General features: G+C 48.0%; 1 protein-coding gene across 5 annotated transcripts in view; it reads left to right on the forward strand.

Moving 5' to 3' along the window:
• Window positions 1-333: 333 nt before the first annotated feature.
• FGD5 (FYVE, RhoGEF and PH domain containing 5) overlaps window positions 334-27,692 on the forward strand; it is a 169,360-nt gene continuing 142,001 nt past the window's right edge. For 4 of the 5 annotated variants that reach the window (XM_044451605.1, XM_044451608.1, XM_044451606.1 and 1 more), the window contains exons 1-2: window positions 2,225-2,374; window positions 23,394-26,361. In XM_044451605.1, the coding sequence (XP_044307540.1) occupies window positions 2,362-2,374; window positions 23,394-26,361 (2,981 nt within the window). In that variant the 5' untranslated portion in view covers window positions 2,225-2,361. Of the gene's footprint in view, window positions 427-2,224; window positions 2,375-23,393; window positions 26,362-27,692 lie in introns of those variants that run through there. The other variant, XM_044451607.1, reaches the window with a different exon arrangement.

Genomic DNA, 27,692 nt, shown 5'->3' on the forward strand with positions numbered 1-27,692 from the left:
TGCTGTCTGCGTGGTCATCAGCTAGCACAATCCCCCCCCCCCCCGCCGGCCCGGATCAAAGCTAGTAGCACCCGTGCCAACGCAAGTGCGAATCCCGAAGCGCTCCTTGCCAGACTCGGCTCGCGATCCTGTAAATGGCGGTGATTCCGGTGGCGACGAGGATAGCAACCGGCGGCGGTAGCCGGACGAGCAGGCTTGGCCCCCGAGGCTTGTGAGGGGGGGGGGAGAGGCGCTCGTGTCACGCCTCGGGCGCTGCGAGCGCGGGACTGCGCGGAAGGGGGGGTCGCCCGAGCGCGGGCTTTAAAGCGCGTCACGCAGCCCGCCCAGCCGAGCCCGGATCGGACAGGCGGAGGCGCCGCTCTCCAAAGGGGCCGCGCCGCTTCAGACCGCGTGGCCGCGGGCGCTGGACTAGAGATCGCCTTGCAGGTAAAACGCGCGGGCGAGCGGCGCGGGGCCGCCCTGTCGCTCGCCTCCAAGCCGCCGCCGCCGCGTTCCCCAGGGGCCGCCTCCGGTCGCCCCCGAGAAGCGCGCGGGGGTTTCCCGGCTTGCCTCCGCTCCTGGCCCTCGGCCCTCGGAAGTGCCACTCCGGAGGCGGATCGGGGGGCTCACGACTTGGGCTTCTGCAACCCACCACTTGGCCTCCGTTTGTCGTGGCAGCCGCCAAGTGGCCCTTAAGGCTGAAATTCGAGGTAGCCGCGTCCGGCAGGACTCGGTCTTCCCGGGTAGGAGCCGGGCGTAGGACAGAGCCACTGAAATCAGTGGGAGCCCGCGGCCCCAAAGGGGACTCACTCCGGAGGTCACTGACGCGGCGGATTGTTTTAGAAGCGGAGTTACTGGGCGCTCCTGCGCCCCTCGCCCCCCAAAGAAAGGGGCGCCCGCGCGCACCTTCGGGTCGGCGGTAACGGGACCCCGGGGAGTCTGGTGTTGCGGCGCCTTTCGGAGGGCGGAAGGCGGCTTAGCTCTCGATTCTACGCGACCAATAGAGGAGAACGGGACTTCTCGAGAGCAAGGGATGCGACGATCGCAGGGACGAGCTGCGGTTTTCCCGCCCAGCCCGGAATAAAACCGACGGGTAGCGCGGATCCGCTGCCGGCTCTGAGCGCGGGCGGAGGCGGCACCACTGGAAACCCCGCCAGGTGGAAAGCAGAGCGGCGGACGCGGTTGCTCTCGCCCCTGCGGCTCCGGCAACGCCGTCTGTGCTGGGAGAGAAAGGTGCCCCGGGTGCAGTGCTCACTTCTCGGGTAAACAGAGTTGGAGGGGAAATACACAATTGCGCACCCTCGTAACTGGATGTGTTAACAGGGACCAGGTCGGTGGTCCGTCCATCCCGCTCCCAGTTCTCTCCCGATCCTGCCCAGCAGGGAAAGGGCCTCAGCAGGAACGGCTCCTTTCTCGGGGAGGCATGTGCGCTGTGTCTCTCGCTTGTCTGAACCCGGCGTCTGCCCTTTGGCTAGTGACTTTCTTTAGAGCCCCCCCTTCCCCGACATCGCAGACGCTTTCTCCATCCCCCTTGCAAAGCCATCTAAGCCGGGAACAGTCACTCAATCAGTCGCCAGCAGCGGCATCAGCCCCACTGCTCCTGGTGCAGTGAGTTCCGCTGGGTAACCCGAGGGAGGCGCGGAGGGTTGTGAGGCGAACGCGCCGCGCCCTCCGTTAGTTTGCGGGCCGTCGGTCTGCGCACTCCCGATGCGCCTCTGGCGATGGGGGCTGCAGGGCGGGTGGGCGCCCACCGCGCGCTTTCCCAAACCCCATCGCTGCGGCCCCTTTAAATCTCCGCCGGTTTGGGCATCCCCGCTCCCCACCTCTCCGTGTCGTTGCTGCTTCGCAATCCCCGCGTGAGCAAAAGGGCTTCCTCTGCAGGGAAGGAAGGGAAATGCCTGTCGGCCGGAGGAGGAGGAGGAGGCGGCGTCGGAGGAGGACGGCGAGGAAAGCCGCAGCCGCCCTGGGCAGCGCGAGGCGGGCAGAGCCGGGACCTTCCCGTCGCGACAGGCAGATCGCGGCGATGCTGGGGCAGGGCGGCCACGCAGCCGCCCCGCGGCACTAGCGCCCCGCGCCGGGGCGAGCCGCCTCCGCGCCGCCTGGCTCCCACCGGCCCGAGCGGCCCCGGGCACTTGGGGGGCGGGGAGCCCGCCGCGCTCGCGCGCTGCCTCCCACCCCGCCGCCCGCCCCGCCGCAACTTGGCGGCGCAGATCTCCTCCCCGCCCCCACTCGGCCGCTCCATGCCCCGACCTGAACTTTAGCCGCCCCGGGGGCTCCGGCAGGGGGAGCCACCCCGAGCGCCGGGCTGCCGGGAGCATGATTTGAAGCCGGCGAGGCGAGAAGGTGGGGAGAGCGAGCGAGGGAGCGCTGAGACGCCGGAAGATGAGCCACGCAGGTGAGGGGCGCGGCTGCGGGAGGCCTCGTCCTCGGGGAAGGGCGGGGGCGGGCGCCGGGGCACCGACCCCAGGGCGCGGCGCGCGGCGCTACTGCTCTGCGGGATGCTAGTCCGCAGCGCGGTTCTGCCCGGAGTGGCGAGAAGCGCCTCCTGGCGCGGGACGCCCAGACTTGTTCACCGCTTCAGACTCCGCAGGCGCGCATCCTCCCCGAGGGAGCGGGTCGCCCTCCCGATCCCGGGATTCCCCCTCGAGTGCCGCCAGGCTCAGGTACCTTCTGGCTCCTGGCTGCCTGTTTCGCCTTCCGCGGGCGATTTTCGGTGTCTCCCCCGCCTCCATCCCTCCGTTGCCCTCAGCCCCTCGTCTAATTCACTCCGTTTCCTGCTTTATTTCTCTGCTCTGGGTATGCGCGCGGCGGGAAGGAGCGGGGCACTGCGGTCCCCGGGCACGTGAGGATGGCCGCCTTTCCCCCTCGCGCCCCTAGTCCAGGCATTTGCGGAGGGTCGGGCGCGGACGCCCGGCCAGTGCTCGGAGCAGCTCCGTGGTGCTTATGCGGCGCCGAGAGTTCGCCCTCAGGAGAGCGCCTCTCCCGTCCGGAGCGGCGGCCGTCGCAGGGCTGAAGGAGGGCAGGGCGGGCGGAGCGAGGGCCGGCCTCGAAAGTTAAGCCGCGCAGCCGGGACATGGGTGGGCGCCCGTCGGAGGCAGCAGTGCCGGAGATGCGAGCTCTCTCTCCGCCAGGCTGCTGTCCTTCCTCTCCCCGCTTCTCTCTGCCTGCCCCCTTTCCGTTGAGCGGGTCTCTCCCCGGCTGGCACAGAAGCGCCGCCGGTCGTGGCACGGCGCTATTTACTATGCCGAGTCTGTCTCGCTGCAGTTTATTTTGCGCTCTGCTTCGGGAACCACGTTCGCCGTTGAGGTTAATTAGCGAAGGGAGGCGGCGGCGGCGGCGAGAGGCCCCTTCTGCGTCCCCAGCCTTGAGCGGCGAAGAAGCGGCTCACGGGGGGGAACGGGGGCGGGGGAGGCGAGACCCCGCGGCGGGGCTCCATCCATGTGGACCGTGCCGTGCGCTCCGCTTCGCTGGTTGAGCCAGGCGTAAGGATTGTCCCGTGTGAACGGCGCTGGATTGGGTATTGTGGGGGGAGCAGCTCACGTACGTCAGCTTTTCCCAGTCGGCTGGAAAGGATGGGAACTGTAGTCCAATGCACCGGGAGGGCGCACTGGGAAAAGCTGGTGCAGCCCTGGGGATCCGTGCTGGACTCCCCCTGCCAATTGCTCCTCCGTTCCCGACCGCTCCGGCCCGGGCTGGCTTGCGGCTCGAGCTCGCCAAGGCACGCGAGGGGCTTTCCAGCAGGGGGCGAGAGCACTTCTACGACCTGCAGCGGCTGGTCGGCCAGTCTTTTCAGCCGCTGCAAATGCTTTTGGCTGTACAGCATCCAGGAAGTCGGCGCGTGCTGGGAGGGGTCCTGCCCCACCAGTTTACTGGTAGCTCTGGCACAGGATGGGTGGGGTGGGGACCCTCCCTAAGCCTGTGCTGGAGAGGAGTCAGGCGAGAGGATCCCCAGAGACCACGCTTACCGCTTGGTTAAGAAGTCACTGTGGTGCCTCCAATAAACTAGGTGAACATGGAGCTAAAAGTGATTGTTCTCGGATTCTGAGTAATGATGTTTCTTCTCCGGGATGGAAATGATTGGCTTTTCTCAAATGTAGCATCCTTCAGAATTTCTTAACCTAGCCCCTCCAGAGGGACTATTTCCCAGGGTGAGACTAAGAAAAAGAGATGCTTTATGCACAGGGCAGAGGAGGGCAGGGAAAGTGCTGCAGAGTAAAAATGAGGCTTCCTCAGCCTGGTGCCCTCCAGGTGTTTTGGACCCTTGGTCATGATTGTGGCATCCAAAACATCTGGAAGCACCGGGCTAAGGGAAGGAGTAACTAAGATGTAATTTACTGTGCAGTATTATTCTGCAGCAGCCCAAATTATACTGCTTGAATCCCACGGCTTCTTCCCACATAAGGGAAGATGAAGAAGGGGCCTGGGGAAGGGGGTAGGCAGAGCACACAGATTGTGGCTAAACCTGTGTGGGCCAGCCTCCATTAGGTCTGTGGCCAGGAGGTTGCCCACCTGTGGCTCTACCTGGATTGCTCTGAGGATTGGGGTGCACCAGATCCTCACCACTGCAGCCTTTGTGGCACCCCATTCTGGCGTGAGGCAAAGAGACCATTGCTGAGCTTACACTGACACGGATGTTTCTGGGTGCTTCTAGGTGGAAAACTTCTGCCGTTACTACTCATTGTCCTCCTGTGCTTTCTTCTCGCTACTTCTTCTGTGGAAAAAAGGCAGAAAAGATGGAATAGCTGCACAATAGCATGAGATTGCCAGTACTAGAAGTCCTTGCTTTGGAAGCACCCTTTGTCTCCAAATAGCTCAATATCGACTGTTTTGCTTTTGTGGTGCTCTGCCATGGGGAATAGCTGTGCATAGACCAGTGTTAGAGTAGATGACCTTCATGTATGTGGCAACCACAGAATACACAAGACTGGATTATTCTAGCTTTTTTCTGTACATTGAGTTCAAGGGGAAGAAAACAATCTGTACACCAAAAAACTGAAATAATGTTTGGACCCTGGATGTTTATCTGTGATACGCTTGGCTGTTAATTCTCATAGGATGCATTAAATGCCTGCAAAATGCATCTGTGCAAGTGCAAGATCCATCCTGCATCTTTGCAAATGCATCTTTGAAGGCAGTCACAAGTAATATGGCACATCATAAATGTCTCATTTATTAGAGCCTTTCCAATAATATGTCACCCAAGCAAGAACCCTGTTTATGGCCCTCCATCCCATCTTTCAGGTTGCATGACTCACCTGATCAGTAGTTGTCAGGGTGTAATTTGGATCAGGGCCAGGATGCTGCACTGTGGAGGTAACCATGTGTGCCCTTTAAAAAAATTCTAAAGTGGCCACCTAAAGCTTTCATAGAAGCACATAAAAAAAACCTTATTCTGAATCAGACCACCGGCCCATCTAGACCAGTACTGTGGACATTGATTGGCAGTCACTCCAGGTTTTGGGCAGCAGTCTGTCTTAGCCATGCCTGAAGATGCTGGGATCAAACGTGGCCCTGCTGTATGCAAAGCATAGTCCTTCCCCTCTTTGCAGCATAGGAAGCTGTCCTCTACTGAGTCAGTCCCTTCATCCATCTAGCTCAGTATTGTCAACACTGATTGGTAGGAGCTTTCCATGATCTCAGGCAGGCTCCCCACAGCCCTACCTGGTGATGCTGGGGACTGAACCCAATTCCTTCTCCATGCAAAGCAGAGGCTCCACCATGTTTTTGTCCTGTGGGTACAAAAAGGCAACTCATATAATCCCTGCATGGGGCTAATTGGGGAAACAGGGTAGGAACGGCACAGTTAACTCCATATCCCATGTGCTACAGTCCCAAATCTGGACTTCTCTTGAGCCTTGCCTGTTATTCACACTTTAACAAATCCTGTCTTTGGCCCCAAGTGACTTTGGCCCCAAGCAGTTACACGTACCATCTGTGGATGCCTCCTCCTTCCCAGTTATACCTTGAGTCTATCCAAGAGCAGACTTTTGAGCATGCATGTATTCACTCTCCTTCCATCTTTTCTGCCATTGACAGAACCTGAAATGCAACCTCTGATTATCCTTTTAGGAATGCAATGCTCAAATCAAGAATGGAGGCAATTGGCACAAATTCCATGGGCACATAAAATTGGAAACGTCTGAATCAAACTAGCACCCTTCCTGGTCGATGTCTCTTAGTAGAAAATAGTGCAATGGAAACAGAGCAAGCCAGAAGGGGTCTCCCTGGCCATCTAGTCTGACCCCTGGCTCCAGCTGGCTCCGCTCATGACATGCAATAAAGCATATCACCTCAATATGAACATGCTTTCCATGGTTATCTGGCCATATGGTGGATGCAGGAAATGCCTGGGTGTTGTGAAGCCCAACCCTCTTGCATGCACCTGGTACGATGCACCATTTGGTTTCAAGCCCCTCCCAAGAAATCTTGTGCTGAGCTTTCTCAGCTATTCTGGGGCTGTAGGGAAATCCATGTGCAAATCCAACTCAAAAATAAGACCACTGAGTGCATAAGGTTGCAGCTTCAGCACCCTTTAGAGCAGCAATAGGAAGCTAACTCTGAATGTGTGGCATAAATGAATGCACCTGGAGCAGCATGGGAGAATTTAAAACAAGCATTTTTAAGTTGTATTTCTCTCAGTGAAAGAGGCAGAGATCAGTCGAAAGGGACAGATTCAGCCCTGGCATCCTCAGGGAGGGCTGTGAAAAACCCCTACCTGAATTCCTGGAAAGCCACTGTTGCTCCTCAAGGTCAGCAATGTTGGGCCAGGTAAACCAATGGCCTGGCAGCATCTGATACTCTCCTTGCAGAGTTTGGGCATAAGGTACCTCTGGTTCTGCTGCAGGATCCCTTGGTGATCTGAAGTAGAATGGTGTGGATTTCTAATTAATTTTTCAGCATCAGCAGAAAGAGCACAACACCCCTGCCCAGCTAAATTGTACTGCTAAAATGTGGAGCAGGGCAGCTTAGGGTGGGTTTTGTACTTTGTGCATTCCCAGCCCTTCTGGTGTCCAAATTCTCAGGCTCAGAATTTTTTAAAAGTGTGGTAGAGATGTGCATGTAAGGGATGGGGGGCTTCCATGCCTGCCCTCTCTGCTCTTGAGGTCTGCTTGTGTTGTAGAGCAATGCTGCATAGACTTCCAATATATATTTTCTGCATCGGGCTGCACTTGGTGGATTGGGGTTCTAGCAAAATGCAGATCCCACACGCCTGACCTCCTCTCAGCCTCATCCTATTTGGCCCAATCCAGTTCCAAGTGCACCCAGAATTGCACATCTGGACTGATGCCATGAGCTGTGCAACTGAAACGTTGGGACAGAGGTTTAGCTTTACCAATATTACGTCCTGCCCTCGTGGGCCAGGTTTTATCCTGTCCTGCCAGAGTCAGTCGGCCAGATGTTACATCATTAAATTGCATTTATGTGTGATAGAAAATGACACAATAAAAGTTCTGAGTTCTTGATTTGCTATCTTTAAAGTGCTGCTCTATCACTTTCATTTTGATGGGGTGGGGGAAAATAATTTAAGTAACTAAAATATTGTGCATTTTATCTGTGCACATCGGCTTTGTGCTCTTATATTCCTGCTTGCATTTCCAGTAAAACTTTAGAGTAAATCTGCTATTTGCCCCCTTTTCTTTCTCTTTGCAGTGCTCAAGAAGCATTTAGACAAAGTAGGAGATTATTTGTGCGATGCTATAGAGAGTTCATTGAAGCTTTTGTACTCCCAGGAAGGGGCATAGGTATCGCTGCTGCAGAAGTGCTGGGCTGAGCCAAAGCATCTTTGAGGTTAACAGGCGGCTTTCTACTAAAAAAAGACAAAAAATTAAATAAGCATAACAGCCTTTGGTTTGAGTAAATGTGAGAAAGAGCAGCAGGTGGGGAAGGGGAATTAAACAAAAATGCATTTTCTTTCTTGTCATTTGCCTCATTTTCTTTTCATCATTGCTCCCAAGATGATTGGCTTTTTACACCCGTACAGTATCCAGGAACACAAAAAGATGTTACATACGTGGTTAGACTGTTTATTATTATTATTTTCTACACTTAATTCAGATTTTATTTTTGGAGTGGGGATCCTTTTCATGTTTCTAATTAGCCAAGCTAGAAGCAGGTGCAACCTTACAGTCATTTGGATGGCAGACCACTGGGAACCCTGTTGGGGGTAGTAAATACATCAAACGGGATGTAGGGAGAAGTCAGAGATGTTGGGGCTTGAGGTTGGGACCTTCCGCATATAAGGCATGAGTGCTACTCATGATCTCAACTTGCTCTCCTGAAGAATGAGGATCTCACATGAGGATGGAAGAGAAGGCCAGCTGGATGCAACACTAGCTGTCTGCCAGCAGAAGAGAAACCACTGTAAGGATGGATTTCCTCTCCTGGCTGCAGCCTTCCAGCCTACCAAGTCTGCTCTGGATGTTTGAGGAGACCATCTCCTCAAATATGATGCAGCCAGCAATGTGATGCAGCTGCAAAAAGGGAAATGCTACTTTGGGCTGCATTAACAGAAGCATCACTTCCAAAACATGTGAGGTACTAGTTCCATTATACTCAGCAATTAGTCAGACCTACCTGGAATACTGTGTCCAGTTCTAGGCACCTTAGTTTTTAAAGGATGCAGAAAATCTAAAAAGGGTACAGAGGAGGCAACAAGGATGATTCAGGGACTGGAGGCAGAGTCCTATGAGGAAAGATTGAGAGAACTGTTCAGCCTCAGGAAGAGAAGACTGAGGGGAGATATGATAGCACTTTACAAGTACCTGAAAGCCTATCACAAAGAGGAAGGACAAGATCTCATCTTGCTTTTTCTGGATGCAGGACATGGAATAATGGACTTACGTTAAAAGAAACCAAATTTAGACCAGACACCAGGAAGAATTCTCTTGCTGTCAGAGCAGTACCTGAGGAGGTTGTGGGCTCTCTCTTGCTGGAGATATTCAAAAAGCACCTGGACAGTCATCTGAATGGGATGTAACTTAGTGCCCTGCAATAGCAGGAGGCTGGGCTTGATGACCTTATGACCCCTTCCAAATCTTCTATGATTCTTTCTTGAGCAGATGGGAGAGAAAACATGGGGAAATCCCATTGCACGAACAGAAGTACACTTAGCTCATATGACATTGGGTTCAAGCCATGGATTTAGCAGTATTGGCACCACTCTCTGATGACCTGAACTAGCTGGTATTTATTTATTTATTTCAACATTTGTATCCCAGTTTTATCCCTTTGATGAAGTCAAGGTTTGCAGCTGTACTTACCAAATAGTTACTAGCAAGTCTGTCTTCATCATCTTTTCTTTTCTCTTTTACAAGCCTAGCCATCTCTACTCAGAAGAGTAAGTCCCATTGTGTTCAGTTGGGCTCATTCTCAAGGAGGACTTCTGTCTTAATCTGGCATGCATCTCCCGTTTCCCTGGAGCCAAGGTGCCTGCTTCTTTCTGAGTTGGTCTGAAGCTCACAGGCAAGGAACCCTAAACCTTGGTTTGCAGTTGCTGTGGGCTTTGGAGGCACTCGGGAGTATCTCATCCCTGGTTCTGCCCCACTCCTGCCTCAGTAGCAACCATCAATCTGGGTTGGGGACCAGGTCCAGCCAAAATTGGGGCATTTGAGCTGTCCAGTTCAGATGGTGGTGGTGGTGGTGATGTTGAAAACAAAAGTAAAATGACAGGTTTCAGTTTCAAAACAGTCGTGGGTTGTTTGGTTTTCAAACATCCACACAGCTTTGTACTTCTGGCAGTGTTTGCATAGTGAACTAAGTGGGTCACGTAAGAGAGGGTTTTTCACAACTTTCTTGCCCCTGCAAAGAAGGATATACCCTTATGGCTGCTTAATTAGCCTCAAAGGGCATTGCATACGAAGAAGGCAGGGACTCTGCATTGCGTCTGCACTTTGCACTGCTCTTTCCTGATGAACTCCAGAGCCTCCCGAGAAGGTCTCCCATCGCAGAGGCTGATATGGCTAGTCCACCCCTGGGAAATTCTATTAGTGTTATTGAATCTATTTTGGCTTCCCTCGAAATTCCATAGATGTTTCTCATGAGAAGGAAACTCACCATTTGCTTTGAAATCCAAGGACACTTGTTTGTACAACCCCCTCTCCCCTAAGAAGACACACCAGTCAAGCTATCCCCAAACTGGTGCCCCACAGAAGCTTTGGGCCACAATTCCCATCTGCCCCAGCTAACAAAGCCAATGGCCAGGAGTGCTGAAAATGGGAGTGCACCGATCTGGGGGAGGCTGGACTCTTCATTTGAACTCTTTCCATTTCCCTTTAGATGGTTTCTTTGAGGAGGAAGAGCAGCACGGCCACACTGCTTTGCTTTTGGTGAAGTGTAGCATCCATCAGCCTGACCTCTTTCAGTCGGAGGACCAAATGCAATTTTGGAGAAGCTCTTTGCAGCCAAGGGCAAAATTCCCAAACTATCAGCATGCTTTAACTTAAAGCTCTTACTGCTGGTAACTAAGCCTCTAGAGAAACATTGCAACCTTTTAACAATGGGGGTGGAGAGGGAAACTATGCAAATGCCAAGAAACCATGAAACAACCAGGAGCTGGGGGAAAGGGGAAGGAGAGCAGAAAGGACGTATGGCCACTTGATCAACCCTGGAGGGCTGGGCTTAATGCTTCTGGCCTCACCAGTCATTGTGAGGAGAGTTCCTTCCTGCCATCTTCCCAATAGCATTCAAAAAAAAATCTGCAACATGATGAATCACGGTCAGGATTCTCCTGCAGCAAATGAAGTTAAGCAGAGAGGGACAAACTCTGAGAAGACAAAGACATCACCCCAAGCAGGACATGATGTTACTGGGGAAGGCAGGTGTCTTTCGCTTGGCAGGACTAGCCACACTTCCCCTTTAATCCTCTCACTTTGTTTGGATGATGCTCCTAGCTTATTCATGAACCAGGGTCAGTCCTGCTTACAGCAGCCCCACTGAAATGAATGGGCTTAAGTTAGACAAGCACTGCATACACTTCTCCATCACTAAGAAAAATAGCACAGATCTTTGTGAGATTTGCATGTGCTAATTTATATCTATACATGACAATTTAGACATGGTGGCTATAATTTAAAGAACAGTCCTTTGTAAAAGAACACATGGCTTCCCTAAGTGGAACTCGAGGGGTGTGAAATCAGTGACATCTTGAAATTATTTACCGTTTTGTCGTAGGATACCATTGATGACAGCTCAGATGGTTTATAACATCAGCAGTGCTCCTCTGGCTGGAATTATTTCCTTGTAAATCACTCCAGCCCATCAATTTAACAATCTCCGCAACATCTGGGAATCAGGTCACAAAGCATATGCTCCAGATTAATCTAAATTCTGAAAAAATGTTAATACAGCTTATCTGTACAGCCCTATTAAACAGTGCTTTATTGGCTGCTTAAGATAGCCTGAGGAGCAGAAATTAGCATTTGCACACTTCATCTTGGTGTAGTATTCTTGAAATGAGTTAAAATAAATGAGGATAAATATTCTTTTTCTTTTATGATTGTAACAGTAGGTCTACTCTGCTGGCTTCAGTGTTACTGAACCTGGAAGTGTCAATGACACAGAATAGCCTCCAGTGTCAAAATCAATGGAAACTGCACAGTTAAAATACTGAAAACATCTGTCAGGACATTATCCAGACCATGCCCAAGTGCAGTGATTCGAAAGCTCTTTGGCTCTGATGTCTATATATGCTGGCTATCCCAACTTGATGGCCTTTGCACGTTTTGAACTGTAGCCCCCATCAGTCACAACCAGCATGGATAAGTGTTGGAGGTGGTGGGAGCTGCCGTCCCAAAGATCTTCAGGGTGTCAGGTTGGAGACTGTTAACCATCCTTAAGGCCAAAGGTGGCTTTATCTGTTTAAATGTCTCCATGTGCACATGCTTTGCTCTTGAAATGAATATTAAAATCCATTTGGGGCAGACCTTTGGAATGGGATGCTAGGTCAGAGTTCAGTCATCACATTCCCAGGTAGATTGCGAGCATGTGTGTCTTTACCTTACACAACTGTGCAGATCCATGGTATCTATTTAGGCAACTGAGCCATGGGGCAAAAGCAGGGATCAAAAAGTTTGAGAAGATTATCAGTGAGAGCGGCAGACAACTATTTTTATTTATTTATTTGGGTATTTTTACCCTGTCCAATTACGTTGTGCATCTCTGGACGGCTTACAAATCAACATCCAATAAATACATCTAAACCCAAATAGTCCATAATAACCCACGACTGAGCATAAAACATAGTTAAAATATTTAAACATTGAAGTTAAGGGAAAATAAAAAGGTCTTGACCTGGTGCCGAAAAGCATTTAACGTTGGTGCCAGGCAGACCTCTCCGGGGTGCGTATTCCACAGCCAGGGCACCTGTGCAGAGAAGGCCCTCCTCTGGGTTTTCACTCTCCTAACCTCCTTCAAGGAGGGTTCCCAGAGCAGGGCCTCTGCTGCAGATCTTAAGGGGCAGGAGGGCTTATAGGGAAAAGAAGTTCCTTCAAGTATCCTGGTCCCAAGCTGTTTAGGGCTTTATAGGTCAATACCAGCACCTTAAATTGGGCTCAGGCTTCAATGGGAAGCCAGTGAAGCTGACAGAGGGCCAGTGTTATATGAGAATAACGACTGGCCCCAGACAGCAAACTAATCCCTTAATGGTGGGACAGAGGAAGAAAACCATGCCAACAAAGCCCTGGGTGTATCTATGTATGATATTTATTTGGATATGGCATATCCCAGCCTCCTCAGCCTAGTGCCTTTCAAAAACTTTAGATGTCAACTCCCATTAGGCCAGTGAGCATGGCTATCAGGACTGCTGGACTTTATAGCTCCAAGCTCTGGAGGGCATCAGGTTGGGGAAGACTGGTATAACTCATTGCTTTCCTAAATATGAGGCTTTCTGTGTAGGCAAGGATGGGAAGACAGATCTGTAAAGAAAAGGCATGTTTCCTGAGCCAAGCCAGTAGGTGTTTGAGTTGTGGTCAGCTATGGAATAGGCAGGACTCTTGTTCTGCCTTGGTACAGAGATGATGAGCATTCGGGGCTGCCTTTGGCGCGTGATGGTAGCCATCTCCTGTATCTCAAACACTCTTAGAACGTCGGAGCTAGAGGTGGCCCAGCTGGCATGTGCCCAGGATGCCTCTTCAGCTCTGCCCAAGGAATGTCCTCCAGGCGTGTTGCACTTTGGTTCCAATCAGCCCCAGCCAGTTTGGCCCTTGGTCGTGAATGCTGGGAGTGGAAGCCTTGAACATCTGGAGGAAAAGAGGTTGGAGGAAGGCTGGTCTGCTACCTCTGCAGAGCTTTGTAAATATGGGGAAGCTAATGGCTAGGACCCAAAGAGTGTGTTCTCGCTGCATGTGTGCAGTGGAGGGGAAAGAGAGAGAGAGAGAGAGAATGCTCTTTGGAGCTCACAGTCTACAATTTGGAGATTGGTTTCTGCCAGGTTTTCATTCTCACTGCTTGGTTTCTGCAAGTTACGGAGGCTGTTCTGTAGAGTCATCAAGCAGTGGACAGTGGCTCTTTCGGGGGGTGTATGGGGTAGCAGATGCAAGGCAGAAACACATGAACATGCAAGGAGGTCAAGAAATGGCTGTGAAGTCAAGCCATTGCTTCCACACCTAGGAACTGCTGCTCTCCTTATTCCTGTCAGCAGTCTTTCCCAACCCTACTAACAGGACCGGCCATACCATGAGGCAGACTGGGGCAACCAACACAGACAGCAGATGTTAGGGGACAGGAAAGGCCTTGGCACCTCCCTTCTATCGGATGACAGGCCTCTATATGCCACATGGCTTCTCCTCAGCTCCCTAAACTAGCCTGCTACTTCAGGTGCAGGGGAGGATGCTATGCCGTCTCCAGTATTAAGGCTCAAGTGCCAGTCCTGGCTTCTGAACCTGGAATAAAGGAGGGGCACCATTTTGTCCTTTGCCCCTTTGGAACCAGCTATGTCCTCTCCCTGGGTATTTGCAAAAGGCTGCTCTTCTATTCTTTGAATTCCCTGTGGAAGTCTGGAAGCTCTGGCAGCTTCACTGCCAAACAGAAAGGATGAAGATTGGGATGATGTATGCAGGGCCTTCCAGATGTCACTGGACTGAATTTTCCATCATCCCTTACCATTGGCTATTCTGAGTAGGGCGGATCGGACCTGCTGTCCAATGACATTTGGAGGACCATGTGTTTCTTGCCCTAGTCAAAAAGGTGTTTTTAATAGTTTTTAATAAAACCTTGGTATGATGAGACATCATCATTCTGCTGACAAAAGTGTGTATAGTCAAGGCTATGGTTTCCCAGTTGCAATGTATGGCGGTGAAAGCTGGACCATAAGGAAGGCTGAGCGCCGAAAGAATGAGGCCTTTAAATTGTGGTGCTGGAGGAGACTCCTGCGAGTCCCCTGGACTGCAAGGTGATCAAACCGGTCAGTCCGAGAGGAGATCAACCCTGACTGGTCTTTAGAAGGCCAGAAACTGAAGATGAAACTCAAATACTTTGGCCACTTAATGAGAAGGAAGGACTCCCTGGAGAAGAGCCTAATGCTGGGAACAATAGATGGCAAAAGAAGAAGGGGACGGCAGAGGATGAGGTGGCTGGATGGAGTCACTGAAGCAGTGGGCGTGAGCTTAAGTGGACTCAGGGGGTGGTGGAAGACAGAAAGGCCTGGAGGAATGTTGTCCATGGAGTCGCGATGGGTCAGACACGAATTTGCAACTAACAACAAGATGATGACCAATGCAGCAAAGCTCAGGGAACCAAGATTTAGGGTGGATGCCAGGAAGTACTTCCTGATGGTTAGGACCCCAAGGGTATGGAATGGCTTCCACAGGAGGTGGTTGAAGCCCCATTGGTGAGGGTGTTCAAGGATAGGCTAGACATGCACATGGTAGTGAAACCGGCTGGAGCCAGGTGTCAGACTAGATGTCTCAGGAGGCCCCCTCTGACTCGCACTGTTTCTGTGTTCCTATGATGTCACCCTCCACTTTTCACTGCAGGGGAGGTTGTGATTAGAGAGAAGGTTGTTCAGAGATTGTCATAGGAAGCATTGGCCATTCCACTCTTCCACAACAGCACCAGGGTGCATCCCGCCGTTGCACTTTCTGCTTGCAAGCTTTGCAGCAAGCGTCGCTCTAAAGCCTCTTTGACCAGAAATAGGAGAATACAAGAAACAAGCATGTATCTATCACCAAAGAACAGGGATGGAGGACAGGCGGCTCTCCAGATGTTGCTGGACTGCAACCCCCATATTTCCTCACCTTTGCTATGCTGATGAGAACTGCAAGCCGACTACATCTGGGGGCCACACACTCCCCACTGCTGCCATACGTCACATTAAAGCCTGCCGTTTATAGTGCTTTCAAGCCTTTTTAGCAGCAGCAGCAGCAGCAGCAGCAGCAGCAGCAACAACAACAACAACAGAGAGGTCTGTCTCCTGCCTTAGAGATCATTGCACGAGAATTCCTTTGAGTCTCTGACATTGCCACTGAATGGGCTTTCTGGAAAGGGATGTCGCCCTGCTGGAACTTAGTCTCACCCAGAGGAAAGTGGACAAGCAGAGGAAGAAGCGGAGGCTGACAAGGAAACCTGAAACAATAAGGGGAGGAGAAGCCTAAGAAATTGTCTGATCCTGAACAGTTTTCCGTGGATACAGGGTGTCTTTCTGTCCTCTAACAAAACTCTCTCCCACCCCCATCCCCCAGCAGTTCAGTGTCACAGATCTTGGAATAAACAAGCATGTTTACAACTTTGGAAACCCACACGCTTCTCTTTGTATATTGCTCCTTTTGTTTATCACTGTGACTTGTTTCAGGGCCTTTACCAAGTTACAGTAGGAAGGTTCTGCACTGGCCAGATACAAGAGAAGCAGAAATGTACCAAGGTTGGGCTTGCCTCTAGGGAGGTATGAAAAATTTGTTTAGGTTTGGTTGTGATCAGGATTACCCACCTTGTACCATCCAGGCAAAATACAGATTAGAAGCCAGCTACAGTACATCTCTGAGTCCTAATGTGATTCATAGAGTGCCAAAAATATATTCAGTGGCATGAAAAATGTGTACCAAAATATGCTTCGGTCAATAGGAGTACACTGCATATTTCAAAGATTGAGATGCACCTTTAGGAAAATACATATGCCAAAATACATTTTTACGTGGAAAAAAAGCAGCTTCTGATTGTTTTTGGCCTTGAGCTGGAATGAGCTTCAAGGTGGAGTCAGAGGACTTTGGTGAGCTTAAGTTTTGCCAATGTACTTTTCTGCCTTTGCTCCCCAACTAGAGTATCATTCACATGCTTCACCTTGGGAGAGATGTGGCTTAATTTTATTTTTTCAGTTATTTTATTGCTTACACTTACAAACCTCATTTGTACTGAAATAAAATGAGAACGTGATTAAAAGAAATCCAGGCAATAGCAAGACATAGCCATAAAACACCTTGCGACAGAGGGAGGATGACAGGCATAGAAATATTAGAAGGCAGAATACTGGATAATGTGGGCAGAAGTTGCATGAAGCTGGCTAGCCATGGCTCCCCGAAGGCTTCCCTGTTTCATACCATCTGGCTGAAACCACTGGCAAACTTCTTGCAGTGAGCAGCACTTTCCCCATCCACATCATAACGTTTAGCCAAAAGCCTTAATCCTAAATTGGGAATTAGAGACAAAAGACGATACGGGTGGCATTATACCCTAGCCTGTGCTTTGTCTTATTCCAGTAAATGGAGGGTGCGATGGATAGTCATGGATAAAAATGTTGCATTCCAATTACAGACCCCACGTTTTCTAGGATGCTTCCAGATGGGGGGCTCTTAGTGCCAGCATTCAGAAGATATGATGCCTCTATTCCACACTTTCTTCCTTAATGGATTTGCTGAGTAGGATCCAGCTGTGCCCCTGCACCCTTTTGCAATGGAGCTAGAGTAGGGGTCTCCATGCGCCCCCCCCAAGCCCTTTCTGTGTGGCCCCCCAACCTACTTGTTTACTGCTGTCACCCTCAAGGCATTCTCCCTCAGACTCACACTGTGCTTCCTGCCTCCAGCGGCACCATCTACTGCTGTTTTTCGTGTCCCTTCCTTACCAAAAGCACAATAGCAACCTTGGTCTCCATGGTCCCTCCTGCCAGCCCCCTCTTGGTCTTCTCCTCCACACCAGCATTTTGGCCATTCTGGGTGCTTTGCTGGCCCGCATTGCCCAGGTACACGTGCCACTCAGCTCTTTCTCTCCCCTCCCCATGCATCACATGCTGAAGGCTCTGTAAAGCAGCTGTGTGGATGGGTGCTATGTGGCCTGCTTTTGCAAAAAAGGGCAGGAAAGGGAGAGTAAGAGGCCTGGTATTTTTGCAAAAAGGACGCAAAGCTTTTGCATACTGAACCTTTCTGGGGGCCCCACTCATCAAGGCTCCTCCAAGGGGTTCCAAGGTTACTGGGGAGGTTGCTGCTTTGAGCAAAAGCATGCTTCCTTCCTTAGCCAGAGCTGGTTGCTCTGATCTTTTGTCTTACTGCTTTTGCCCTCCCTCCCCCACCCACTCCAGCTAGGAGAGTCCTCCTGCATCTGTGATTTCAGGATTTTGAGTGGCCCTTGGATTGAGAGGGAAGGAGCACTCTCTTAGCAGGGAAGCTTATGGGATTCCCCTTCCCACATCTTCCTCCAGCCAAGTTCCTTTCTCCAAGCTGCCATTTTACTTCTCATGACTGAGGCTGGGCTAACAGGCACTGATGCATTTCTGCACCCTGCGTATAATTTGAAGCCAGCTTAATGACATATCCTTTGCTCCAGGGGGGAAGCTGCCCTTTCACTCGCACTTCCTCTTTTTTGGAGGGCCCCCAGTTTTAAAAGCATTGGCATGTGTAGATTTAAACCTCAAGGCAGTGTGTTTATGAAGAAATACATCCCATAGTATTCGATGTACTTAGGATTGTAACTCTGACATCTGGTAGGTCAGATTCATAACCCACGTTTAAACAATTCTTCCTAGCCTGTGCATATGGCCCAATATTCCTGAGAACTGTAGAGGCAGGGGTCTCTTCTCTTCTTTCCCATGGTGGAAATGAAAATTCCCAGCTAACAGCATCCAGAGTGGGGTGGATTTGATGGGAATGGGAAGAGTTAGATCCCTGAAAGCATACTTCTAATATTTTTATTTATTCAAGGATAATAATGAAACTCTGGAACTTATGCTCTGCTAAAAATTCTGTAAGAGATGTCTGCAAAAGAAAGTGCTGCTTCAAAGAAATGGGAAATTGCCGATGAGCACCGTGTCTTTAATGACAAATGGACTATTGTGTACTTCTTTGTTTCAAACAAGGATAAAGCAGTTTGCCCGATCATGTCTTGAAACTGTCTCAGTATTAAAGGAGTACAATGTTAAAAAGCACTTTGTATCCTGTCACAAGAACTATTCAATATATCAAGGGAGGTGCAAGTAAACAAGACAAATTCTCCTAAAAATCCATGCTTTTGCAGCAAAATAGTTTAGAAAGCATATTGACTGTGAGGGCTGGCTATCATGTTAATAAATGTGTGCTGAGCATGTTAGGCCTTCACTGAGGGTGAATTTGTCAAGAAGTGCATGGCAAAAGTAATGGAGGAAATGTGCTCTGATAAGGTATCTTGTGTTAGTTGAGTCAGTTTATCTGCATCTACAATCACCAGGCATGTTGTAGAACTGGGAGAAGAGCTGCAAATATCACTCACTGTCAAGGCAAAATGTTTAGGGTTTTTTTTTTTTCCTTTAGCATTTGATGAGAACAATGACATTATAGGCACTGCTCAACCATTGATATTGATCTGGGGGATAGATTCCAGCTTCAGAATTACAGAAGACTTGTGTGCACTGCAGAGTGTGAAAGGCACTACAACTGCAGAAGACATATTCTTTGAGGTGTGTGGATCAGTAGACAGTCTTGGTCTGACTTGGGATAAATTGAAAGGCATGACAACTTATGGTGCAAGAAATATGATGGGAAGTAAAACTGGTGTAGTTGAAAGAATCAGTGATGAGAGATAGAAATGAAATGGTACACTTTCCATGCAGTTTCACTGCATCATCCATCAGCAAGCCTTGTGAAGCCTTGTGTGGTAGGATTCTTCAGTGGGAAAGTGTGATGCATATTGTTGTATCCAGCATTAATTACATCAGGCATCACTTATCAGTTTCAAAATTTTCTCTCAGAGGTAGATGCAGAATATGGAGAGGTATTGTACCATGCAGAAGTCAGGTGGCTTAGCAGAGGCAAAGTCCCCAAACATTTTTTCAGTCTTCATGAAGTTGATGTCTTTCTCAAGGAGAAAAGAAAAGGTCAAGAAGTAGAGTATCTGAACAAATTGAATGCAAGGTTGCAGGGGAAAGGAAAGTTTGTATGTGGCATGTATTCTGAATTAAAAGCTTTTGAAGCAGTACAAAACATTTTTGTGAAGTAAGTTAGAGAAAGTAACTTTTCAAACTTCTGCTGTAAAGAACTAAAATTGGGAAAGGACAGGAATTTGTATTTCACTGTTGAAAGACACATCAAAACACCGAATCTATTGCAGGTGGAATTTGAGAACAGATTCACTGATTGCCATAAGCATGGAAAGGAAATAAGAATGTTTCAGAATCCATTCGAAGTAGCACCAGAAGATGCAAGTAGCTTTTTTCAGATGGAACTAATTGATTTGCAAACCAGTGACCATCTCACAGGCAAAGAAAATACTCAGTTTGATTTCTATTGTGGTCTACCTGATACGTTTATCAACCTAAAAAAAATTGCTACAGGCATGTTCACTGTCTTTGGCATCACATACATCCGTAAACAGACTTTTCCCAAAATGAAAATTTGAAATTCAAGTGAAGGTCAAGACTTACAGTTGAACATTTATATGGCATTTGAAGGGTGTCTGTCACAACCCTTGACTTGGACATTACTGCCTTGGCTAACAGAAAACAGCCATAGACTAGGTAACCATGTATAGCTAGATAAAAGGATTCCACAGTAAAATACTGTTCCAAAATAGATTGCATTCAAGTTAACATTTCTTCATTGACTTTTGATCTAAATTGGTAGGTTCATAATTTTTGCTACAGGTTTAAGATGTGGCCCTCTTTCCGCACTGGGTACTCTAATGCAGCTCCCATGTCCCAGAAGGTTGGGGACCACTGAACTAGAGCAATGGGGGAAAGCAATGGCACCAAATTTGACAGTTTAGCACCTTATTTTGCCATTGGTGTAGCAAACACTAGTTCCGTTGCACAAGCATCCATGTAAGTTAGTGCAGCATCAATAGCACTAACGCTGGGGCACAGTTGGACCCTACCCTTTGTGGAAAGGAAAAGAAGAGAAGAACACACACACACACAAGCACAGGAAGAGCCATGCTGGATCAGATTAAGGGTACATGTAGTCCAGCACGCCTTACACATGGTGGCAGACCAGCAGACCACAGGACCACTCAAGCAGGATGGGGGCAAGACCTCCTCCTGCACAAGTTCCTCAGCATCTGCCGTGTGCAGGTATGCCATCTCCAGTAAAGCACCCAGCCAGCAAGGCAAGTAGCCACTGATAGGCTCTTCCACCATGAATCTGCCCAGTCCCCTTTTAAAGCCATCCAAATCGGTGGCCATCACCACTTCCCATAGCAGTGAATTCCATGGTTCAGTTGTATGTCATGTGAAAAAATGCTTCCTTTTACCTGCCCTAAGCCTCCCACCAATGAGCTCCATGGGAGTGTTGTGGGGGAAAGATAAAAGTGCCTCCCTCTCTACTTTCTCCGCACCATGCATAATTTTAATTCTATCATGTCTCCCCTTACTTGCCTTTTGTCTAAGCTAAATAGTCCCTGCTGTTGTAGCCACTCCTCACTGGGGAGTTGCCCTGCCCCCGCCGGATCATTTTAATTGGCCCTCTCTTTACTTATTTGAGCTCAGTAATGTCCTTATTCAGGTGAGGAGACCAGAACTAAAAACAATATTCTAAGTGTGGTCACACCAAGGATTTGCAGAAGGGGAATAAGATCTCAGCAGTTCTATTTACGGACCACTCCTAATTATGCTCAGCATAGAGTTTGCCTTTTTTTCACAGCGGCTGCACACTGGGCCAACATTTTCATTGAGCTGTCCACTGTTACCCCGAGAGCCCTTTCTCGCTTAGTCACTGCTAGCTCAGATCCCACGCTTGCTTACATTGAATTGCATGGAGGAAGGAGGAGGAGGAAAACCTGGAAGGGGTGCACCAAGATGAAGATGGGGGACAAGGGAAGCTGCAGCTTTCCTGCATTGTTTTTGAGCTTGCTAGAGTCATCTGCTTGGCTAGTGGTGAAATGAAAAAAATGCAGGATTGCATGGATCTTTGGTTAATCCTGCAGATAAATTGTTACCTTCTTAGGAATAGCTTTGTGGGGACTCATCTAACAACACTTTCTTTCTCCTCTGTAGTGTTTACAGAATGCTTAGATTGCTCATGACAGAGAATCATTAGCCTCAGAAAGGTAACACAGAATGTCAGGCTATTTGGGGCAGATTACTTAGTTTGTGATCTATTCATGTTTAGCAGTAAAAGGAATGTGGACAGTTGCAGGACATTTTTCTGGCCAGATATGCATAAGATTGTGCCCTTATTCAATTCCTGCTCCCCTCCACCCCAGGTATAAAAAACAGTTGCTCTAGGGGGCAGAAGTAGCTGAAAGCAGGGTGAAAGAATTTAGCAACACACTCTGAAGTCTGTTTGAATAATCAAAACTCAAGATAAACTGGATTCTTGTTTATGCAGACCTACAGCAATGTACGGGAAATGCACACACCAAATTGCAATTTGGGATAATAAACAAGGTTCAGAGACAGCAGGAATTCTCCTGTATATCTCACGCTGGCAGAAAGCAAACAAGTCTTGTTGTGATATCCTGATCTAGGGTGTGACAAAGAAAGCGACTATTCCCGCCTCTTCTGTGACTAAAACAGAGCCAGTAGCCGCCAAGACCATCCATCATTAACTTTTTGCGACTAACAGTGCTTTAAAACAAAAGAAAGTGGCTTGCCAAAGAGCCTTGCCCTTTAGAGTTCTTCAGAACAAGCAAAACAATTATTTGGGAAAAGTGAAGTTGGGTTGACACCAGTCACAGTTCCTCACCTTGTGATTACAAATGTGACCGCTGTAAAGAGCTTGATTCAAGCATGTTTAAGTCCCATAGATTTCAGTGGGAAAGCACATGCTTACCTTTCCCCATTGAAAATTCACAAGGGGTAAAACTGGACTGGATTATGCTCACATTTGATTGGATTTTATTTGTTTATCATTTGACTGATGCGAATCATACTTTTGTATATGTTTCATACTATTTGACTGAAGATATGACAGCTATCTTCAAATTTTTGAAGGTCTGCCATGCCATGAAGAAGACTTGTTCTTCATTGGCTTAATGGGTGGAAATAACAAGGAAGTGATCTTTGCTAAACTTTGGTCACTGGCGTAATGGTAGGTGCTGCTGGACAGCAGAACACACTGATTTGGGAGGTCGTACACACCTCTTTTTCTCTATTTATGCAGAGACTGGGTTGCCGTCACTCAGGGATGCTTCCATTGTACCCTGCATTACAGAATCTGCATGGAGTAGCACATTGGACTATCCGACCTCCAAGGTTCCTTCTGAATCTGTGATTCTGAGGACTGAATGATTCACCACCTGATAATAAAATATTTGTGTTTTGCTTATTCAGAATAGCTTGTCAAAACAAGCAAGCAAACTGGAGTAATCTCATTGTATCTCTGTCTCACCTGTCACAGTATGTACAGAGCCTCAGTTAGGAATGCAATGCAATACAGGGAGTTTGTCATGATTTTAATTCCATAGTTACTCATTTATCCAAGCATGTATATACTATGTATAATATAGTATACTGTTTTATACTATGTTATTTATTTATGATTGTGAGCCGCCCCGAGGCTTCGGTGAATGGGGCGGCATAGAAGTTCTCTAAATAAATAAATATATTCCTAGAATGTTGTGGTCTCAGAATTTTCTGAAACGTCCAGGACCGCCTGTTTTGTCACACAGCAGAGGAAGCACCTCAATTTTATTTATTTATTTAATTTCTATGCCACCTATTAACCAGGACAGGCTCTCTGGGTGGTGATTTTTATTTATTGCTATGCATAATGGTGGACCAGGAACTTGATAACTTTGTTTTGCTTCCCAGTGTTGTAACAATGGGCTGGAGGAAGTAGTTGATAGCTTGCCATTTATGGCTGAGGGTCTGCATTCAGTTGGATGGGAAAAGAACATAATAAGAGACTAATGCATCTGGAGGGTACCATGCTGGGGAAAAGCTGTCCTACAGACTCTAAGGAGATGCAGTTAAAGATGCCATTTCATCTACTTTTGCATCCCCACATTGTAACTAGTTTACCAGTAACCCAAGATTTCTTGAAGTAGCCTAGAAGTTAATAAAGTGTTTTCTGTTCTTCCTTTTCCAGATCTTACAAAACCACCACTAGCACCAAAACCAAAGATTCTCAGTCATCTTGCTTCCATAGCAGCTTCAAAATTTCCTCCATCGCTGTCAAGGGCTGGCACACTTCACCATTCAAACCCTATGTCTAGGGGTCCCAAACCACCCATTGCTCCCAAGCCAAAGATCTCTGCTGACACCGACCCAGCAATTATACAGAGATCCAGTGTTTATGCCAATAATACCTTCAACAAATGTACCAATGGAAAACTGGAGGAAGAGCTTTATGAAGGGAATCAGTGCAACAATGCTGAGTGCCCAGAATCAGAAGCTGGTGGTGACTATATTGTAATCCCTAAAGCTGAGCTGACTGATAATGACTCTGAGCATGAACAGGGACCAGTGGAGCATGAAGTCCTTCACACCCCTGAAGCAGCAGTTGAGGAGGAAAATAACAGTGAGATCTGTGGTCTTGAAATAAGTGTATCAGAGAACCATGAAGAGCACTCCACTGAATCAACCACAATCCAAGCCTTTGGTCGCCCCAGTGCACCTGAGGAGGGAGAGGAGGATGCTGCAAAGGATGGATATGAAAATGTAGACGGTGAAACTGATCCCAGTGAGACCACACTGAACTGTGCAGATGAGGGTGATGAAACACTCAAAGAGCTGGATCTGGTAAAGGATAATAATGAGTATAATATGGACACTAAGATTTTGAATGGTGATGAAGCTTTGAAATACACTTTATGTGAGGATATTATTTTAAGACATTTAGAGGAGCCACTTCCAACTTCAGAGGATCTGCCATCAGTTTGTGAGGGTCCAGGAGAAGAGATTCCACCTCAGATGTTAGAGGAGGAGCAGCTCCATTCTGCTGACGCAGAAATGGGTCCAGCACATAATAATGAAGATGAATCAGCTTTGAATATAGAGACAGAGCTAGCAGAAGATGTTTGCACAAGTCCTGATGATCAACTTGCTGGTGATTCTGAAGAAGTAGAAACTGACTTGGATATCAGTGGAACTGATCCTGATACTAAAGGGACTTTGAGAGAGATCACAAATGAAGTTGATGCTGAAAAGGAGGAAGAAATAGACTCACATGCTGAATGTGAAACAAGTATAGACCCGGAAGACCCAGAAGACAATACAGAGGATAGGGACCAAATCACTGAGGTGAAGACTGTAGAGGAAACATCAGAGCCAGTGTGTGATACAAGGGAAGACTCTGAAGAACAACATGAAGTAGTAAACACAGAAACCATGGATGATAATTGCCAGATCATTCCATTTGAGAAAGAGTGCAGTGAGGGTGCTCCTGATTCTCCCAAAGAAGATTTAGGTGAAAGTTTGCCCTCAGAAGGGACTGAAACGTCTAATGATAACCAACCCTTTAGTCTTCCAGACGTCGAATCTGATTCACAGCTGAAAGAAGGATCTGAGCCAGATGCTTTACCTGGAGATCACAATGCAAATCAATATGCTTTGGAAGACCAAGAGTCAGATAGCCAAACACTTGAGATGGATCACAGTGGTGGGGAAGAAACTGCTCAAGATGCAACCAGTGAAACATCAGGTGAAGAGACCATATCCTCCAGTGGGGAACTGAACAAATGCCACCATGGCAAAATGGACACAAACTCGAGCAGTGAATACGTGATTGAAGAAGCTTCAGTGGCCCCTGGTGTGATGATTGTTCCTGACAATGATGATGTAGCCAGTGACACCCTAGATGACCCCTATGTATTGGGAGATAGCTTGCCTTCAGCCAACGAATCCCTTTGTGCTGTGAAAGAAATGGGGGAGGCTGATGTTCAAGGTAATTCAAGTGATTTTGGAGAGGGAGGGAGTATGGATAGTGAAAGCCATTTACTCTCCATTGATCGGAAAAGCATTGTTACTAGAACAAGGTCCCTCTCTGGGAAAGTTCCTGGCTATGTACCGGAAACAGTTCCAGAAGAAACAGGCCCAGACACCGAACTGCAGCCATTAAGTACAACCTCCGCCATGACTGATGACGGAAGCCATAAGTTCTCTCTGTCCGAAGGAAAGCCCGTGGAACTAAACAGAGCATTGCCTGCAAAGCCAAGGCGCTTTGTTTTATATCCTCGATCTTATTCTGTAGAAGGCAGAGATATCCCTGTCTCTCTCTATACTGAAACTTCTATATTGGATTACAATAGAATAAACAGGACAGAAGACCTCTCTTTGCCATGTGTAATTGGTTCCTCAGGTAGCTTTTCCCAGAGAAATCACCTTCCTTCTAGTGGGGTCTCCACCCCATCCTCTGTTGTTGACATTCCACCTCCTTTTGAACTTGCCTGTATCACCAAAAAGCCCATCACAAAAAGTTCACCGTCACTTTTAACCGAGAGTGACTCTACCGATAAGTACTGTAAGAAAAAGAAGTCATCTTTTAAAAAGTTCCTCACTTTAAAGTTCAAGAAGAAGACAGAAAATAAAGTCCATGTAGATGTTCATGTTTCTTCTTCAAGGTCCTCCTCAGAATCTAGCTATCATGGACCATCCCGTGTTATGGAGCTTGACAGAAGGAGCTTGAGTAGTTCTCCTCAGCTAGTATCACGGACTGGCAAGCTGAGGGCTTCTGAATCTCCAACTGTTCTCTTCTACAAGGACGGCAAGAGAAGAGGGACACCCAAAACATTTAGCAGAAGTGTGTCACGGGTGGAATCCTTTGAGGATCGTTCAAGACCTCCTTTCATGCCCCTCCCTCTAACTAAGCCTAGGTCTATTTCTTTTCCTAATGCTGATACTTCTGACTATGAGAACATCCCAGCAATGAGCTCTGATTATGAAAACATACAAATTCCCCCACGAAGGCCCACCAGGGCAGGAACCTTTACTGAATTTTTTGAAGATCCTAGCAGGGCATTATCTGCCGCAAATGAGAATGACGGCTATGTGGATATGAGCAGTTTTACAGCCTTTGAGAACAATAAACAGCAACCTACCAACCAGGAAACTGAAAGGTATTGTAATACATATTTATGTAAGGCCAGTTAGCCTTGACCGGAGAAGCTAGACTTCCTGTGTATTGGGAGTTGTAGGCATATTCTCAACTCAACTGGGCTTATCTCACTTCTTCAGGAAATGCTTTCTATAAAGTGTTTGGAAGAGCACAGGGGTTTTTTAAAGGTATATGTGTATGCTTTTTAACTCCAAGACCCCAGAAAGTTTCAGTGTAGCTAATTTAAATGCTTATCAATTAAATATCGGCAGTGGAAGTATTGGCAAAAAGGAAGCATTAGTAAATCAAATTTTAAGAGATTGTACTGGATCTTTCTGACTGCTTATTCTGGGTAAGGATTCTTTCATTGTCGCTTGATTAGAAGCTATCATTCCTGTGGGGCTTTGATTCTGCCTTGCCAGCCCCAGTGAAATAATTGGAAGAGCCAAGGCAGAAACTCAGTCTTAGTTACCACCTGCATTCGATGCTTTCTGCCTTCGTGCCGTTGTCCTGGTCTGTTCCCCTGAGGGTCACTGGCACTTTGGGTTCCTACAAGTGGAAAAATCAATCAATTATATAGACTTTCCCTCCAAACAACCATTACGAACTGCATAAAGTTCATTGTTTGATTCAAAGCCCATCATAATCAATGTTTTTGGGAGAGGTTCTGAATGAATGACAGAAAGCATTAGTAGCTCTGTGCTGTGGGATATCAATACAGTTGTTTTCTTTCTGGTCATTTGAGAAGGGAAAAAAGCAGCTGGATCTAATCTTTAATTACTGCCATGATATTTCATTGGATCAAGGGTTTTTTACTGCCATGACATACCATCTTAATTTTTTATTTCAAGTTTAAAACTGGGAGAAAGCAGTGGTTAAGTAGAACACATGTCTTTCTCCTTTCACTCCAAGTAGAAAGAGAAAGCAAGGAGAAAACATAACAAGTATGTGGGTAAAAAAAAAATCTTGGCTATTATGGGCTACATAAACATATCATCATCTTATTGCTGTCTTATTGCTTACTACCCATATTGCTGTGACATTCAGTTCTGAACTTCCCAAAGAAGCATGAAGCTGCTAGGAAAGATCCAGCAAAAACTGGTTCAGGAAATTTCAACTTGACATTGCTATGCAAGCCAGCTCTGGGGAGATGGGGGAAGGTGAAAATGGACAAGGAGCTTAAACAAATGCAATAAACATTTCTGTAATGATAGGAAAAAAGAAGGCAAGTGAAAATGGTTCAGTTTAGGGTTCATGTCATGTGAGGGCTAAGTGCATCTTTCCTCCAGACGGTCCCTGAAAATGACATAGTACATCATCCTGCAACATCATCGGCACATTGCTTCTCTGTGG

The sequence above is a fragment of the Varanus komodoensis genome, unplaced genomic scaffold (genome assembly GCF_004798865.1).
Source record: "Varanus komodoensis strain SLA01 unplaced genomic scaffold, ASM479886v1 scaffold6_2, whole genome shotgun sequence".
Classification (NCBI taxonomy): Eukaryota; Metazoa; Chordata; class Lepidosauria; order Squamata; family Varanidae; genus Varanus; species Varanus komodoensis.